Source organism: Tasmannia lanceolata, unplaced genomic scaffold, assembly GCF_043159265.1.
Source record: "Tasmannia lanceolata isolate RefF3 unplaced genomic scaffold, GAP_Taslan_0.1 ptg000015l, whole genome shotgun sequence".
NCBI classification, from domain to species: Eukaryota; Viridiplantae; Streptophyta; class Magnoliopsida; order Canellales; family Winteraceae; genus Tasmannia; species Tasmannia lanceolata.
In genome coordinates this window covers 37,507,038-37,521,164 of record NW_027518692.1, presented here as the reverse complement: position 1 = coordinate 37,521,164, position 14,127 = coordinate 37,507,038, and the positions used below count along the sequence as shown (strand labels likewise).

Sequence of the window (14,127 nt, the reverse complement as noted above, 5' to 3'; positions counted from 1 at the left end):
GCAGTCACCTGAAACATAACAAGAGTAATTTACATTTATAATGTTTTAAATAGCCTACAAGCTAGCTAGGCATGTTTTTCAATTATATAGATTTGTGGGTTGTGGGTCACCACCACAAATCTAGAATATTAGTTTTTTAACCACGTTTTTTTGGGATATGATCATTCACCATTAGATCAATGGTTATGATAATTATACATATGTCTTGCCTGTACTGTACAAGGGAGAGGGTGGAGATATTTGTTGAGTGAAAACTATCATCCAAGGTTTCCAAGCATCCGATCAATCTACCCGAACGTAGGTGATTTCAACTCAAGGAAATCTCGAGAATGATTTTTGAAGAATTTCGAGATGGATCAAGGAATCTAAGAATAACATCGTTGAGGAGAGATACATGCTTCATTCCACTATTCTCCTTCAATTACACGTAGCGAAATGGCGTTTAACTCCCCCCATTAATTATAGTAGAACTTGCGATATTGGGATTTGTCATATAAGTGGAAAAATGCGTGGGTGATACAAATAGAACATGTCATCTCTTTAGCTCTGGTGTTTTCCATGCATTTCATTTTGAACTCCCGGTAACTACAATCTTTTCATGGGTTCTATACGGTGTGCATAGTAATATAGTAATATAGGACCGACTCCTAGTTTAGATCTTTGAGGTTATAGGGCTGAAATTAGGAATGGTTTAGGACCATCTCAGTTGAGCCACCTCGATATACATCTCAAGACGAACTCTTTTGAGGGGAGTGGATGCTTGATCAAATGCTACTAAAGATAAAACTCATTTGATGCACTTTGAAGCATAGATCCGGAGATTCCCGAATAGGTCAACCTTTCGAACTGCTGCTGAATCCATGGGCAGGCAAGAGACAACCTGACTAGCTGAAGCGTCTTAGGAGATGTGGATCATCCAAGGTACATTAGCATGGCGTACTCCGGTTCAGGTACAAGATACTATCATTACCGCCGGGACAATTAGACACCCAACCCATAAGCGCAAGAGTACTAACGTAGGTTCCTTTGCGTGGTACTCCACATCATTCACCAAGCCAGACTATGAAATACTTACCACCGGAGTTCATTAGGATCAATACTGTTATACAATGCAAGATACTAAGAGGGCACTTTTGGGTGAAAATCCTTAATTCCTTAGTCTTAACCAAGCATATGCCATGTTACATGGATTCTTTTGAATCGGAATTATCCGGGTTGGACACATGTCGGATTCCAATACAAGGATTCACTGCGACACCTCTAGATCTCTTTAATTTATTTTTTAAATACTAGAATAAATTTATAATTGTCACCCATTTTTACTTTTATCTATCTCAATAATTTTTCTAACATAAAAATAAAATATTATATTTACTTGACCGACCAAAATTTCCAATAAATAACCATTTTATCATGGAAAAAAAAATAAAATTAGCCAAATTCATGAATCCATTTTTTTTTTGGTGAGGTTACCTGGATTTTGACACATGATCCCTGTGTCAGATTCTGACACTAGTATTGGTGCTCATGCAATAGAAAAAGAAGCCGGTTTCTAGAGTTAATTGATTGATAATTATACAAAGTGGAATAGGTCTTAGTCCTTTGCATCAAGAGAAAAGAAGGCCCAGGAGATACATAAACCATACAGACGATGAGGCCTCCTAGAGTTAGTTCTTCTTTTTTTTAAAAGCGACAGAAATGAATTAATAATTACATCGTATGAAGGCCTAGGAGATAACTCCATGGCCATAAAAGGAAAAATTCCAAAACTATTCCCGCTATACCATCCCCTTTACATTCACCCTAGAGTTAGTTATTTGATTCATCATTATATAAAGGAGAAGACATTTTAGTAATTTGCAACATAGATTGAAGAAACACTACAGGATAAATAGAAAAGAAAATGGGGAAAATCATTCTTCCTCTCTATACTCAAATCACATGGATAGATGAAATGTTTACAATATAAACAACAGGGAATGAGTGACAAATGCAATCAGGAATATATTCTAGGATCTGTTTTGGTTGTTGACACAAGTTTCTGAGAATCCTCATTGGTAAGATTAACAACAAATTACATAGATAGATGAAATGTTTACAAGATAATCAACAGGGAACAAGAGTCACAAATGCAACCAGGAATATATTCTAGGCTCAGTTTTAGTTGATGACACAACTTTCTGAGAATCCTCATTGGGAAGATAACATTGTGTGGTTCATAGTAGATTTGTAATCTTATGGGGTGTAATCCCTTCCTCTTTTAACAGTTCCTTCAAGTGAGAAACTTAAAAAACAGCTTCAACTGTATCCGTGGCACTACCAAGCTGGATTATTAGTCAACATGTGTCTCCTATAAGAATAGATTAAAGGAATTTCACCTGATATATGGCTGAGACTTTTAAGTGCCTGCATGCTGAAGTAATTTTAATTCTGCAATTACTCTCTCAAATCTGTCACAAATTTCAGTAAGTTGAGGATCTCTCTAGAGACCAACGCAGTCATCAATCTCCAGAACCGAGCTTCCTATACTTTGCAGAGAAGAATTCATCTCTGTCAGAATTCCTTTTCCTACCACTGCTTTTACTCCCAGTAAATGCTGGAAAGAAAGATGTTACAGCTTTGGCTCTTTCAAAGCCGTCCATGTTCCAGAATGGAAAAGCTTCTCCAGGCTTGTTTGAACAAGCAGGATCTGGTCTCTCTTGCTGGCGTAGCACAATGTTATGATGGGTGAGATGAGGGTCCTACCAATATCAGAACATTTGGTGAAGAGTTCTTGCAATAGTAAAGAAGTAAAAAGCAAGCAAGGTGCATGTGTGCATCATTTAGGCCACAAATCTAGGAATGGAAATAACAAGACAGAGATTATCCAGAACATCATCAACTGCCCATTATCTAAAATGATGGGATTTTCATAATTGTTGGCATTAACCAATTGTAAAGCGGCTAGTAACCAGTTTTAGTGACAGCACAAAATATGCACACAATGAAGCCTCACTATACCATTTGGCTGACTACCATGAACATATGCCACAAGTTTATATCCATGAGTAGAAACCTTTACAATGGAGATGAATGGAGATGCAATTAATATTTTTTCGAAAAACAGTTCAGTTAAAAAGTAGGGTCCACATCTGCCAGCCATATCACACTACCTTTTTTAGGATGCAAATCAAGGCTGATTATTACTTTTGCTCTAGAGGCTGATCCCCATATCACACTACCTCTTTGCGTATGATGCTATTATTTTTTCCAATGACAAAAAGAGCACAATCGATAGTATGATGACATTCCTAGCATCTTATGAAGCAGTTTCAGATCAGCTTATTAACAGGGACAAGAGTTGCTTCACATGCTCTGACAAAGTTTCCCTATCTAGGAGGAGAATTCTCAATATGGTATCGGGGTTCCATTTTAAACGTCTTCCTATGGAATACTTGGGTACACCTCTCTATAAGGATCGTCTAAAGATATTATATTTTGAAGGTCTAATTGAAAAAAAATGACAACAGGTTGAAGGATGGAAAGGAAAACTTTTATCTTCTAGAGGTAGACTTGTCTTAATCATGTAATGCCATCCATTCTTATATATATATATATTTTATCTTCCCTTAGACCTCCTGCGATTGTCTTAAGAAGAATAGAATGTATATTTTGGTAGGAAATGGAGCCAGGAAAAAGGCATCATTAGGTGGCGTGGGAAAAACTTTGCAGGCCCTTGGAAGAAGGTGGCATTGGTATTAAGCTATTGCGAGATGTAAGAACCACTTTTAGACTCAAAATTATATACAACATGCATACCAAGTCCAATTGTCGGAATGAATTTATGAAATCTAAGTACTTGGGAGGTAAAAAGCTCTATCTAATGGATAGAAAAGCAAATGACTCCGAACAATGAAAAAACTTGATCCTGATGAAAGATGATAGGATAAGTGGTAGTAGATGGATTACTGGGAGAGGAAATGTCGCTCTTTGGATTGACAAATGGTTTGGAAACTATCCTCTCATAAATCAAGTTTCTAGCAAGAGCAGGTAAACTTGAAGTTATTGGTTAGCGAAGTAGTAAATGAAGATGGATAATATAATTTATCACTAGTAAGGGGCAATATTCTGCAAAACACCAACATTAAATCCACTATGGTTAAACACTTGAAGTCTTAAACTAACTGATATGAAGATCAATTGGTTGGACTCTTAACAAGTCCGGTTATTTCACTACTAGATCAGCGTGGAATTTGGTGTGAAACAAAGTCCATAATGCATGTTGTTCCTATTGACGGTAAATTGAAGGCTATTCTCATACCCATCCCTTCTAAATGTGTGCATCGCGCCAGGCTAAAGGAAGAAGACCTAAATCATGTACTCATTGATAGTGATGTGTCCCCATCGATATGGAACCACTTTTCAAACTATCTTGGTGTGCCTATGACTGAGAACCAATCTATAAATTCTAGGCTACTTCAATGGTTTGAGCTCTTTGATAGGAGAACTTTAGGTTTGCTTCAAAGGTAATTCCTTCTCTCATTACCTAGGAGATATGGCGAGAGAGATGTAATAGGTGTATGAAGGGTTCTGTTAAGCCAATCAGCTTTCTAATTAAGGTCATGAGTAATTGGGGGAAGATGCTTGCCAGTTCTTTTTGTCTATCTTCTGATTGCTTCTCTTGGGAGGAGATGTCTCAAAGCATCATGGAGATAATTCCTAAACAATTAAAGCACTTAGAGTTAACCGCGTCTGTGGGGCAAGCCAAAGATAGGAGATCTTTAATTAAATACTTATGAGGCGTATAAGGACAATTCAAGTTTATCTGGGGGTAGTATGATCAATAGAAATTTTTGAAGGTAATACTATCTTTGCTTTCTCTAACTACTATGGAGTTGAGATGAATATCCAGGAAGAAATAACTAATAAGAAGTATTCTGGATGGCATTAGACACTGTAAGAGTCTTTGGTTTCTCAAATGTTTGGGTGGAATCCGATAGTAAGGTCCTTATTGATTTGATTTTCACTAACAAAAAACACCCCGATCTATAAAGTATTACTGGTAGGAAGTTAATTCCCTTCTCTTACACTTGAAACCTAATTTCTCAATCAGTTAAGAGAAGGAAATCAGTTAGTGGATCATCTTGCTAATTTTTCATGTGAGAAAGAATAATAGGGTGTTATGGTAGTGGAAAGATCTTCCAAAGATAGCTAAGGGTGCTGCGAGATGCGACTCCTTGGGCATTCCAAGCATTCATAGCACATCATTTCGACATGCAACAAAGTGTTCTGATGTTTTTGCCAAGAAGGTGATAACTTCTCTATAATAGCAGCGATTTGAAATTCCTTCGTCTACTTTAATTCCCTTATCGTGACTTTAAGCTACTATCAATTGAAATTCATTTTCTTGGTCCATAACAAACTTACTATGCCATTTGAAATATGAAACATCTCCCTATTATATGTTTATTGGATCTGATTGCTTAAATTAGAGATTTTTGTTCAAGGGTTTCCCACAATTCTTTTCAAGTGTCAATCCCGCAATAAACATCATACAATTTATTGTTAGTTCATTAAGTATATGACTTTTACATACAAAATCATCTCTTTTCCTTCTGTGCGTGATATGAGACCTAGCTGGTTCGTTTTCTTGACCGTTAAATGTTTGACTCCTATAATATAATCTGAATCCAGAGTGGTTTAAGAAAACTAAGAATTTCTATTGCCATCTCTTATGTAAGAATCATCGAATTTTTTTAGGTCTCCTGGATTTACAAGACAAAGATCAATCAATAGAAAATCCAAAAATATTAATCGCCTTAAGGTTGTTGGATTGTTAGTTCGGATTAGGTAATATACGAATATGAACTCTAAATTCCAATAATAGGTAATCTCAAGCAAGTGACAAAATTACTGTTATCCGAGCGAATATAACGATCCCACTAGTACTGATGTTGCAGTTGTTTAATGTAAACTCGAACCATTAATAGAAAGAAACGAAATGAAGAAACAAAACGGACTAATCAATTTAGCCAAAGAACGAGTCATAACTCACTGTCTCTAAGGCAAAACAAATATGAACCCCACTCAGATATCTGTGGTGTGGATGGCTGTCCGATGATAGCGTCGTGGTTCAACCAACTTGCAGCCGGATGGTGTTGTGCACTCATGCAGCTTGTAAGCTCATCGAACACGCCAATGCTGCCTTGATTAGAAACCAAGAAGAAGAAACTAAAACGGCGAAGTTGATGGGAATACAAAGAGTTTCAGGTCTTTTTGTGTCTATGAAGAATAGAAAAACCTTCTTCTTAGGGAGCATTTGATTGCACATTATCCCAGATGCTGTCGGGATTTTGTTTGGATTTGGGATGCCATACCCTATTTGGTTGCCAATATAGCATTAACCCCCCCGGGATGTCTCCCGGGTAATTATTGCAACAAGTGGCATTCTTGTCCCCTCCTCATAACCTTCAAGCCAAACCACACAAAAAGGTGAAATTTTGCTTGATATTTCTTGGGAATGGTGACTTTTCTCTCTTCTTTCTTTATATTGATAATGACTCTCCCTACTTATTCCCCTACTCTCCAAGTATATGCCGCGCAACCAAACACTACTTACCACTATTCTCCGGGGTAATTCCAGGCAAATCCAATGCCTATCTCCTCCATGTTGACAGCTTCTTTCCCTACTCTTCGAGTGTATGCGGGGCAACGAAACAGGGCCTTATAGAAAGTGTGTTAATATCACTCACCCCCACTAATCACGTTGCAACAACCATAACAGAACATTAGAAAATATTCTGTAAGCGATCAAGATAAACATGTCACTAAACAAGGAAATATAGTAAATTCGCAATAAAGAACAAAATTAAAAAGGCCCGGAAAGAGCACACACAAGTTCGGGAACAACAGAAGAGAAAATAGCATACACGAGCCCCAGGATCAAGAAGAAAAAGAGAGAGAGCCTGGGCACAACCACAACCATGGCCAGGCTTGCCATGCTGTGTAAAGATTTTTTGCCCCAAAGCCCTCTTCTTCTTGTGAGATTCCAACCTTTAAGAAAACAACAAACACAAATAAACCACGAAAAGTCTCTCCTCCCAATAGATGTGGTACTAAACTTTTCATGCAAAAGTTAAAAATTTAGAAAAAGGCAAAAAGATAAAATACCCTTGTTGTTCATGGAACAAAATTCTGAAGCAAATGAAAAGTAACATAGATATGCCATGAGACCAACGAGTTGATTCGAGATCTCGCTATCAAACTTTTGTCCTAATAAAAGTAATCTTTCTCGATGCAGTTGGTTGATTAGGACAAAATTGTATCCCTTAGGAACAACACACCGGACCAAATTAGTTATTGGGCAGTCAAGGAAGAGAACAAAAAAATGATGAAAGTTGGTGAAGATTGGAGAGTCGATAATTTCTTGTGCGGTGAAGTCTAAATTATCTATCTAAACATGAAACGATTTTGGGTATTTTAAGTAGCCAAGTATAAAAAAACTGAAATCTACTGAGAACTTTTAAGTAGCCAAGTATAAAAAAACTGAAATCTGCTGAGAACATTACAATTTCCAAAATATATAATGGACATATTCCAAGAAGATGTGAAAAACTATCCTCCTAAAAAACTTCCAAGATGGGCAAATTTTAGAAGCAAAAGAAAATCCTTTAGTTTCTCAATTATATGTAAAAAATTGAGAGAAATGATATCCCCCCCCCACCCCACCCCAAACTCTAAACGGATAAAATCCCCCCCTTTAACGGTTTCTGTGAGAATTGTTCGCTGCTTGAGGACAAATTCACCCCTTTAATGTTTTTCTTTGCCTTCAAAACTTAACGAGTAACGTTAAAAAGAGGGGGGGGGGGGGGGGGGGGGGGGGCGCGGGCTATCATTTATCTTTAATTAATTCAAGTGAAGATCCTAAAATCATGAAATATGAGTTGAATGCCATGTGTCTAATTGCATCACATATTCTAAAAACAGAGAATACAAAGAAAAAGCTTCATATGGAATAGGAAATTGATGAAAAAAGTAATGGGAAGTAAATGTATCATACACAAAAGGCTCTACAACTTGTAGTATCATTGGCATTGTCATGATAGGTAGCACCTGCATCAAATGATAAACAACAAAAGTGTTGTGTGAATCCACATGAATTTTGTGAGTGAATTTAAATCACTTAGAGCTACATTTAGCAAACCTTCACCTCTACTTTTGGATGCATATCTGACTCCATGAACTATAGCAGTGGCTGTGTGCCATGGCTCCACTGATGGTCGTTGTTCATATAGCCTCTGATCTGGACTGTCATAACATCTTTTTTCGTTATCTACAGGCCACCTGGGATTCGAATTACGGGGAGTGCGGTCTGGTTCCATGAATTTGTTCTTGGATTCTTCTAGTGGAGGCCTACTGAACATGTATTCATCACTTGTTGATCCCACAAATGCATTCAATCTACTCTCTTTCAAGTAGTCATATTTTTTTAGTGCATCCTGCGAAGGAGCTATAGGCGGGCGAAACTGAAAGAAGGGCGAAAGACGGACCTTATCATGATCATAGGCACTAACCCGCCTCTCTGGAACTGAACTCGGAATCATAATCTCTGCTTTCCCAGACCCACTACCATCATCCATGAAATTCTTTTCACTTCTGTCATTTTTGACAGAAACCCTATTGTGCCCACCATGAGAATTTCCAGAATCAACACAATTCTTTTCACTTCTGTCACTTTTGAGAGAAACCCAATTGTGCCCACCAAGCGAATTTTTGGAATTAACACACTTCTCTTTGTCAAACCCAATTGAACAATCCTGTCCAAAAAACCCTATCACTGATGAGGGATCAGGAACAGAATTAGGGGGAAAAAGGTCCTTGTTGGTTCTAAACTGAAAAGGCCCAAAACCAGAGACAAAGCAATGACCATGGGTCTGTCCTTCGCGCTGCTGGCGAAATTTAAGAAGGCGACCAGAGAGAAAAGCAGACTGGAAATTGGAGATGGTGGCAGGAGTGCGAGATTCGTCAGTTGAGATGGTGTTTAATTGATCAGAGAAAGAAGGGGGTTTTTCTCTGGCTAGGGTTTTGGTGGGTTGATTGGTTTGGAGGTTTGGAGATGGAGAAGGAAGCAATCTTTGAATCCATAAAGATTGGAAGGCTTTGGAGGTTTCTTTTTCTGGGTATTGAAAATGGTTATTGTTATTTTGAGGGTTTTGGTAGAGATTGAGCCTAAAGCTGCTGCTTTTGCTTCCGATGGAACTATGGAGAGATGGCATTGGGGTGATTGACATTGGAAGAGTGAGAGATTGAATCAATTATACATCTGATTATATGATTGCTCTAATGCTTTGCTTTCTGTTTTTGGGTTTTGGTTTTTTTTTTTTTGTTATGTATGGATTAAGATGAGATTGGTAAGTGGAATTGGAATTTGGAATTTGGAATTTGGAATTTGGGAAGGTTTTGGGAAGCGTTTGCTTTCCAATTTGCTTTTATTTTGTGGGATTTCAGGAGTGGGGGCCTAATCCAAAATGGGAATTGTTTTGTTTTGAAAATCAATCAAATTACTTGTTTGGAATATGTTGCGTCTCAAAATCAATCTATTACCTCTATGCAAATATGCAATCTGTTAAGCCTCGAAGGATCTTCGTGCCTGCTGACCTTTTTCACTCCCCTTGGAATGTGATAGAAGAAATAAATTAGCATAAATATTATGAAAAAGACTTTAAAAATGCACCTGCAAAGCCCAAGTTCCCTTTTAGAAATAAGGGGTCTTTGCTAGAGACCACCCGTACAAGGTGGCCCCGGGAAGAAAAGAAGGTGACAAGAAGCGACAACCCATCAGATTGCATACAATAGTAAACCTAGGCTAAATCTACACTAAATCTGCGATTGAGTGGTTTAAAATAAACCTCAGGAATAGCTAACGAAGTAGGGGTTCACACTAAAAATAAGGAAAAAAACAAGTAGAAAGACATATTTTCCTTTTCTTAGTATGGTTTGGCTGTCATTTACTATTCACTTGACCATATCTGTCGCTGTAAAATTTTCAAATGCAAGCCCTTTATTACCGCTTTTGGTGTGTGTATAATCAGGATGAGAGTGTGTGTGTTTTGTGACTATCGATTCTCAGAGGTATTGGTTTAATATAGGCAAGGAGGAGGGATGATAACACCAGCCTAGAGGGATGGGCTTTCAAGTGTTGGGGGATAAAAAAAAAACAGTGGAATGGGCTTTCGGGCATTGGGCGAACAATACTGTTGGGGGTTTCACGCCAAAAGCAAAGATCCCACATGGAAGAAGTGAATGGATGTGAAAGGACTTATAAGAACTTGGTCACCCTCCCCTTAACGGCTAGGTTTAAAGGATGAGTTCTACTTGAATCCCAACAAGTGGTATCAAAGTCGGGGCATGGTAACCCCGGTGTCCCCTTGAGGACAGGGAAGATCACGGTAACCCCCGGGTGTACTCGCATGGATGGTGAAAACCTCTCGACTCTCGAGAAAGATCTCATAGTTCCCATGTTGTTTCCATTTGGAGGGTGAGATTGTTGGGGGTTTAATGTGAAAAAGCAAAGATCTCACATGGGAAAAGTGAATGGATGTGGAAGGACTTATAAGGACTTGGGAAGCCTCCCCTTCTCTTCTCTTACAATACAGGATGAATTGGGCACCTCATGTTGGATAAAATCTTGGGGTCAAATAGATTAGTTCAACAAAACTAGTGATACACCATACAATTGAAATGAAAAGTGCAGAATTACTTTTGATGATCTTGTAAGTAACCCACAAATATGTAAGCGAAGATCAAAGCAAATATGTAAGAAATTCAAAAGAGTTGAGTGGTAGAGGCACGTTACGGTTTAACGCTACCCTTAAGATAGATTATCGCCCCACCACGCTAGGTATGCAATCGGGTTATCTTGCAACCTATCTTCAAGATATAACACCACTATCTTTATCGTTGACGGTGTACACGCACCGTCTCGGACCTAACAAACACGATCTATGCCGAACAAAATTGCCCACTTGAAAGAAAATATTGCAAAATAGAAGAATGAACACTGTGTTCAAAGGGATGAAATCTTGTGTTTTTCCAAGTGAAAGAGAAAGAGTATGCTCTTCTATACACCATACAAGTGTGTATATATATATAGTACTCAACGTTTCATCCATTAAAGCAATGGATCATAACGTTGCCCAACGAATAAAAAATTAAAGAATGCATAAAACGCTAAAAGCAATAAAGTGGGCTTGTAAAGAAGACGTTTGAAATTTTGATTCGGTACCTTTTAACAGTAAAAGAAAAAAGCATTTAAAGCTTTAAAAGAAGAAAAAAATTCAACACCTCAACGGATATATAAAGAAGATTGACACTTTACCTCTCAACCTTTATCTTGGTAAGGCTCTTAAACAACTCACAATTCGCAATTAGGAGTTCTGCTTGTAAGGAGCATTTTTATGCAAAGCCCAAATGAAACTACTTAGCACTTGAATATTAGATATATTTGGATGGTCGTGACGATAAATTTTAGATTTCGTGGGTCTTATGACCAAGATAATTTTTATATGCCTTCTTTTGAGTGGGAATTTGATCTTTTTCTTTAGATTTCGACGTATGAGAACACGTGAAACCATGAGTTTGTACCTCGAAGCTAGTACACAATCTTTTATGACCCCAAACTCATACTTTTAATATGGTGGCTCTATATAGGCACAATCTCAACCAAAATTTTGGGATCAAACACCATACAGTCGAGTGATGGTTCGGTGGTGATGGAGAAGGGTTTTGGGTAGTGGTGCAACTTGGGCCATGCTCAACCTGAACCCGATGGGTTCAACCGAATTTTGCTCGGATTGGGTTGCATTTCCTTGGGTTAGGTTCGGTTAGGGTTTGCAATTGCCAATCCAATTTAATTTTGGGCTGGGTTAGGGTTTAGACCTTGAGAAACCTGAACCTGATCGTCACCCTAATTTGTTTTCATAATTTTATCACAATTTCAAAATCTTAGGGTTATTTTTTTTGTTGTCCAGGCCATCCCAAACTCAATTCATTCCAACCCGACCCAAACCGGCCTGGTTAGATTGGGGTTATGAGATGTAAAGGCGGGCTGGGTTAGGGCTGACCCTCTTTACCCAATGCTCCGGTGGGCTTGGGTTAGGGATAGGGTTAAAGTTTTGGGTCCTTGGGGATGGATAGGGTTGGTCTCAACTCGACCCAACCCGACCTGAGTTGCACTCCTAATTTTGGATTGGAGAGTCTTGATGGTGGTGGATGGTTCAATGGGGTAAGGGGGTTTGAGTGATGGGGATGCTGGCTTGTGGGTGTAGGGTGGCCCACAAAGGGCTGCAAGGAAAGCTGGGAAGCATTAAACTTGGTTGGTATGGGAAGTTTGGCATGTGGTATAACTAAGGTTGCAATGAAGTCCTATCAAGGAATGTGGTAGGGGTTTTTGGTTGAGACAACTGGATGATGGTGAGGAAGCTTATTTAGATGTAACGAAGAGGTTAGGCTGGCACATCATGGAGAGGCAAAGCCTAGCTCGGAGAGAAGATTGTTTCACCATGGTTTTTTATTTTATTTTTTGAAATAGTGCAATCTATATTAAAGAGGAGGGGAAAAACCCTAGACACAAGGAGGTTAACGGTACAAGGGGGAAGAGAAGAATGAAAGAGAGAAATCAGGGACGAAAATCCAATGTGTGTCACTATGATTTCCAGACAATAGATAAACTAGAAGCTCTATTGAAGGAGTTTTGAAGCTCCAAACGAGTCTATGATGAAAAAGTATGGCCCTGCAGGGTATTTGTTATTGATTTGATGGCTTAAATTCTAAGGTTTCATGGCGTGACAACTCTATCTTCTACACTTTATTATAACCAATGATGAAGGGAAAGAGAAAGTGCGTCAAGCCTACTTGGGACAAGGATACAGCCAAAAATGTGTTCAGCCTTAGTGGTGTTACCTTGTGAAATTGAAAAAGCAACCGAAAGCATAAAGGAGGTGTGAGCCTCCAAAAGAATGTGCCATCCTTTACCTGTCTTAAAAGATGTTTAATTAATGAGGAAGCTTTTGTAACCTTCTTACCTTTTTTTAAACCTTTTGTAACAGAGAGTAAGAGTGATACGAGAGACCAACAATGAGAATGTGCCATGTGTGCCAAAACAAATCTACTTTTTTTATTGATTTTCCTAAACCAAAGGGCCAGCTTACCTCAGTGGTGATGTTGTGGCAAGAACCCATTTGTTTGGTTCCCTAATCGGTCTTACTCTCAGTTTCACTAGAATTACTCTCTCTCTCTCTCTCTCTCTCAAAAACTCACCAATGGGGTGAGAGGCTCAGAGCCTTTGGAAATAATCCAACTTAAAGCCTCAGGTCCCACCATATTGAAATGATTCTAGCTTACAAATTTACTCAATTGGGCACACTCGTATTGTGTTTCAACTTTCAACTATCGTCTACCAAATGAACGTAACAAATTCTATTGCTTCTTACACTAAATTAAATCATGAAAGGGACAATTGAATGAACTGTCTTAATTTGCGTAAGTTGTCGGGACCATATAGGTGGTCTTACCATGAATTAGTCATACAGTGTACAATTTCTTCTTGCTCACCTTTTGCACTTTTTCCTGTAATACCGACTAAGAAAATTTGAGCAAGGGTATAAATGAAAGAGTATGTTTGAAGGGTATTTTTTTCATTTAAAATCCCTTATTAAAACTATTGTTCTCCTATCTAATGAAATAAGTCCCAAGTGGATTCTCTCTCCCTCTCGTTTCTTTATACTATATATATCTAGGCTCTTCTATTCATTAAACTAAACCTAGAGTCTACATGTTCACATGCAGTTCGGGTTAAAGTCTCTATTTATTAGCATTATTTCACTTATTTAGAATTTTAGATTAGTCATACAAAAGACTTTGATTCGATGGATTAAACTGTATAGTCACTGATAGTGAACAAAACTTTCTAACTTTATTCCAAAATTCAACCACATACAATATAGGTAGGGCCTAGAACACTGAGAAACGGTCAAATTTGAAATGGATCATGACCTACCTGAGTCTAGTTTCTAAAGAACACTTCAGATAAGATATGTGTTAACTTACAAACTTCTCCAGAAGCTTAAGCTGTTGGAGAAGGCAGTATTT

At 38.2% G+C, this 14,127-nt stretch overlaps 1 protein-coding gene across 1 annotated transcript; it reads right to left on the bottom strand.

The window, feature by feature from the left end:
* Window positions 1–1,980: 1,980 nt before the first annotated feature.
* LOC143847065 (uncharacterized) lies at window positions 1,981–11,096 on the bottom strand. Its single transcript, XM_077355732.1, has 3 exons — window positions 8,189–11,096; window positions 8,039–8,091; window positions 1,981–2,741 (listed from the first exon to the last, which is right to left on the bottom strand). Exons 1-3 carry the CDS (start codon window positions 9,267–9,269, stop codon window positions 2,502–2,504), a joined length of 1,374 nt encoding a protein of 457 aa, XP_077211847.1. The 5' UTR covers window positions 9,270–11,096; the 3' UTR covers window positions 1,981–2,501.
* Between the last annotated feature and the right edge of the window lie 3,031 nt (window positions 11,097–14,127).

What these genes read in the sequence shown, in the direction of transcription:
- LOC143847065 (XM_077355732.1), bottom strand. Translation starts at nt 9,269, where the DNA reads ATGTCAATCACCCCAATGCCATCTCTCCATAGTTCCATCGGAAGCAAA. An exon ending in ATATGCATCCAAAAGTAGAG is followed by an intron (nt 8,092 to 8,188) that starts GTGAAGGTTTGC and finishes CATTTGATGCAG; the next exon opens with GTGCTACCTATCATGACAAT. An exon ending in CAAGTTGTAGAGCCTTTTGT is followed by an intron (nt 2,742 to 8,038) that starts GTATGATACATT and finishes TGATATTGGTAG; the next exon opens with GACCCTCATCTCACCCATCA.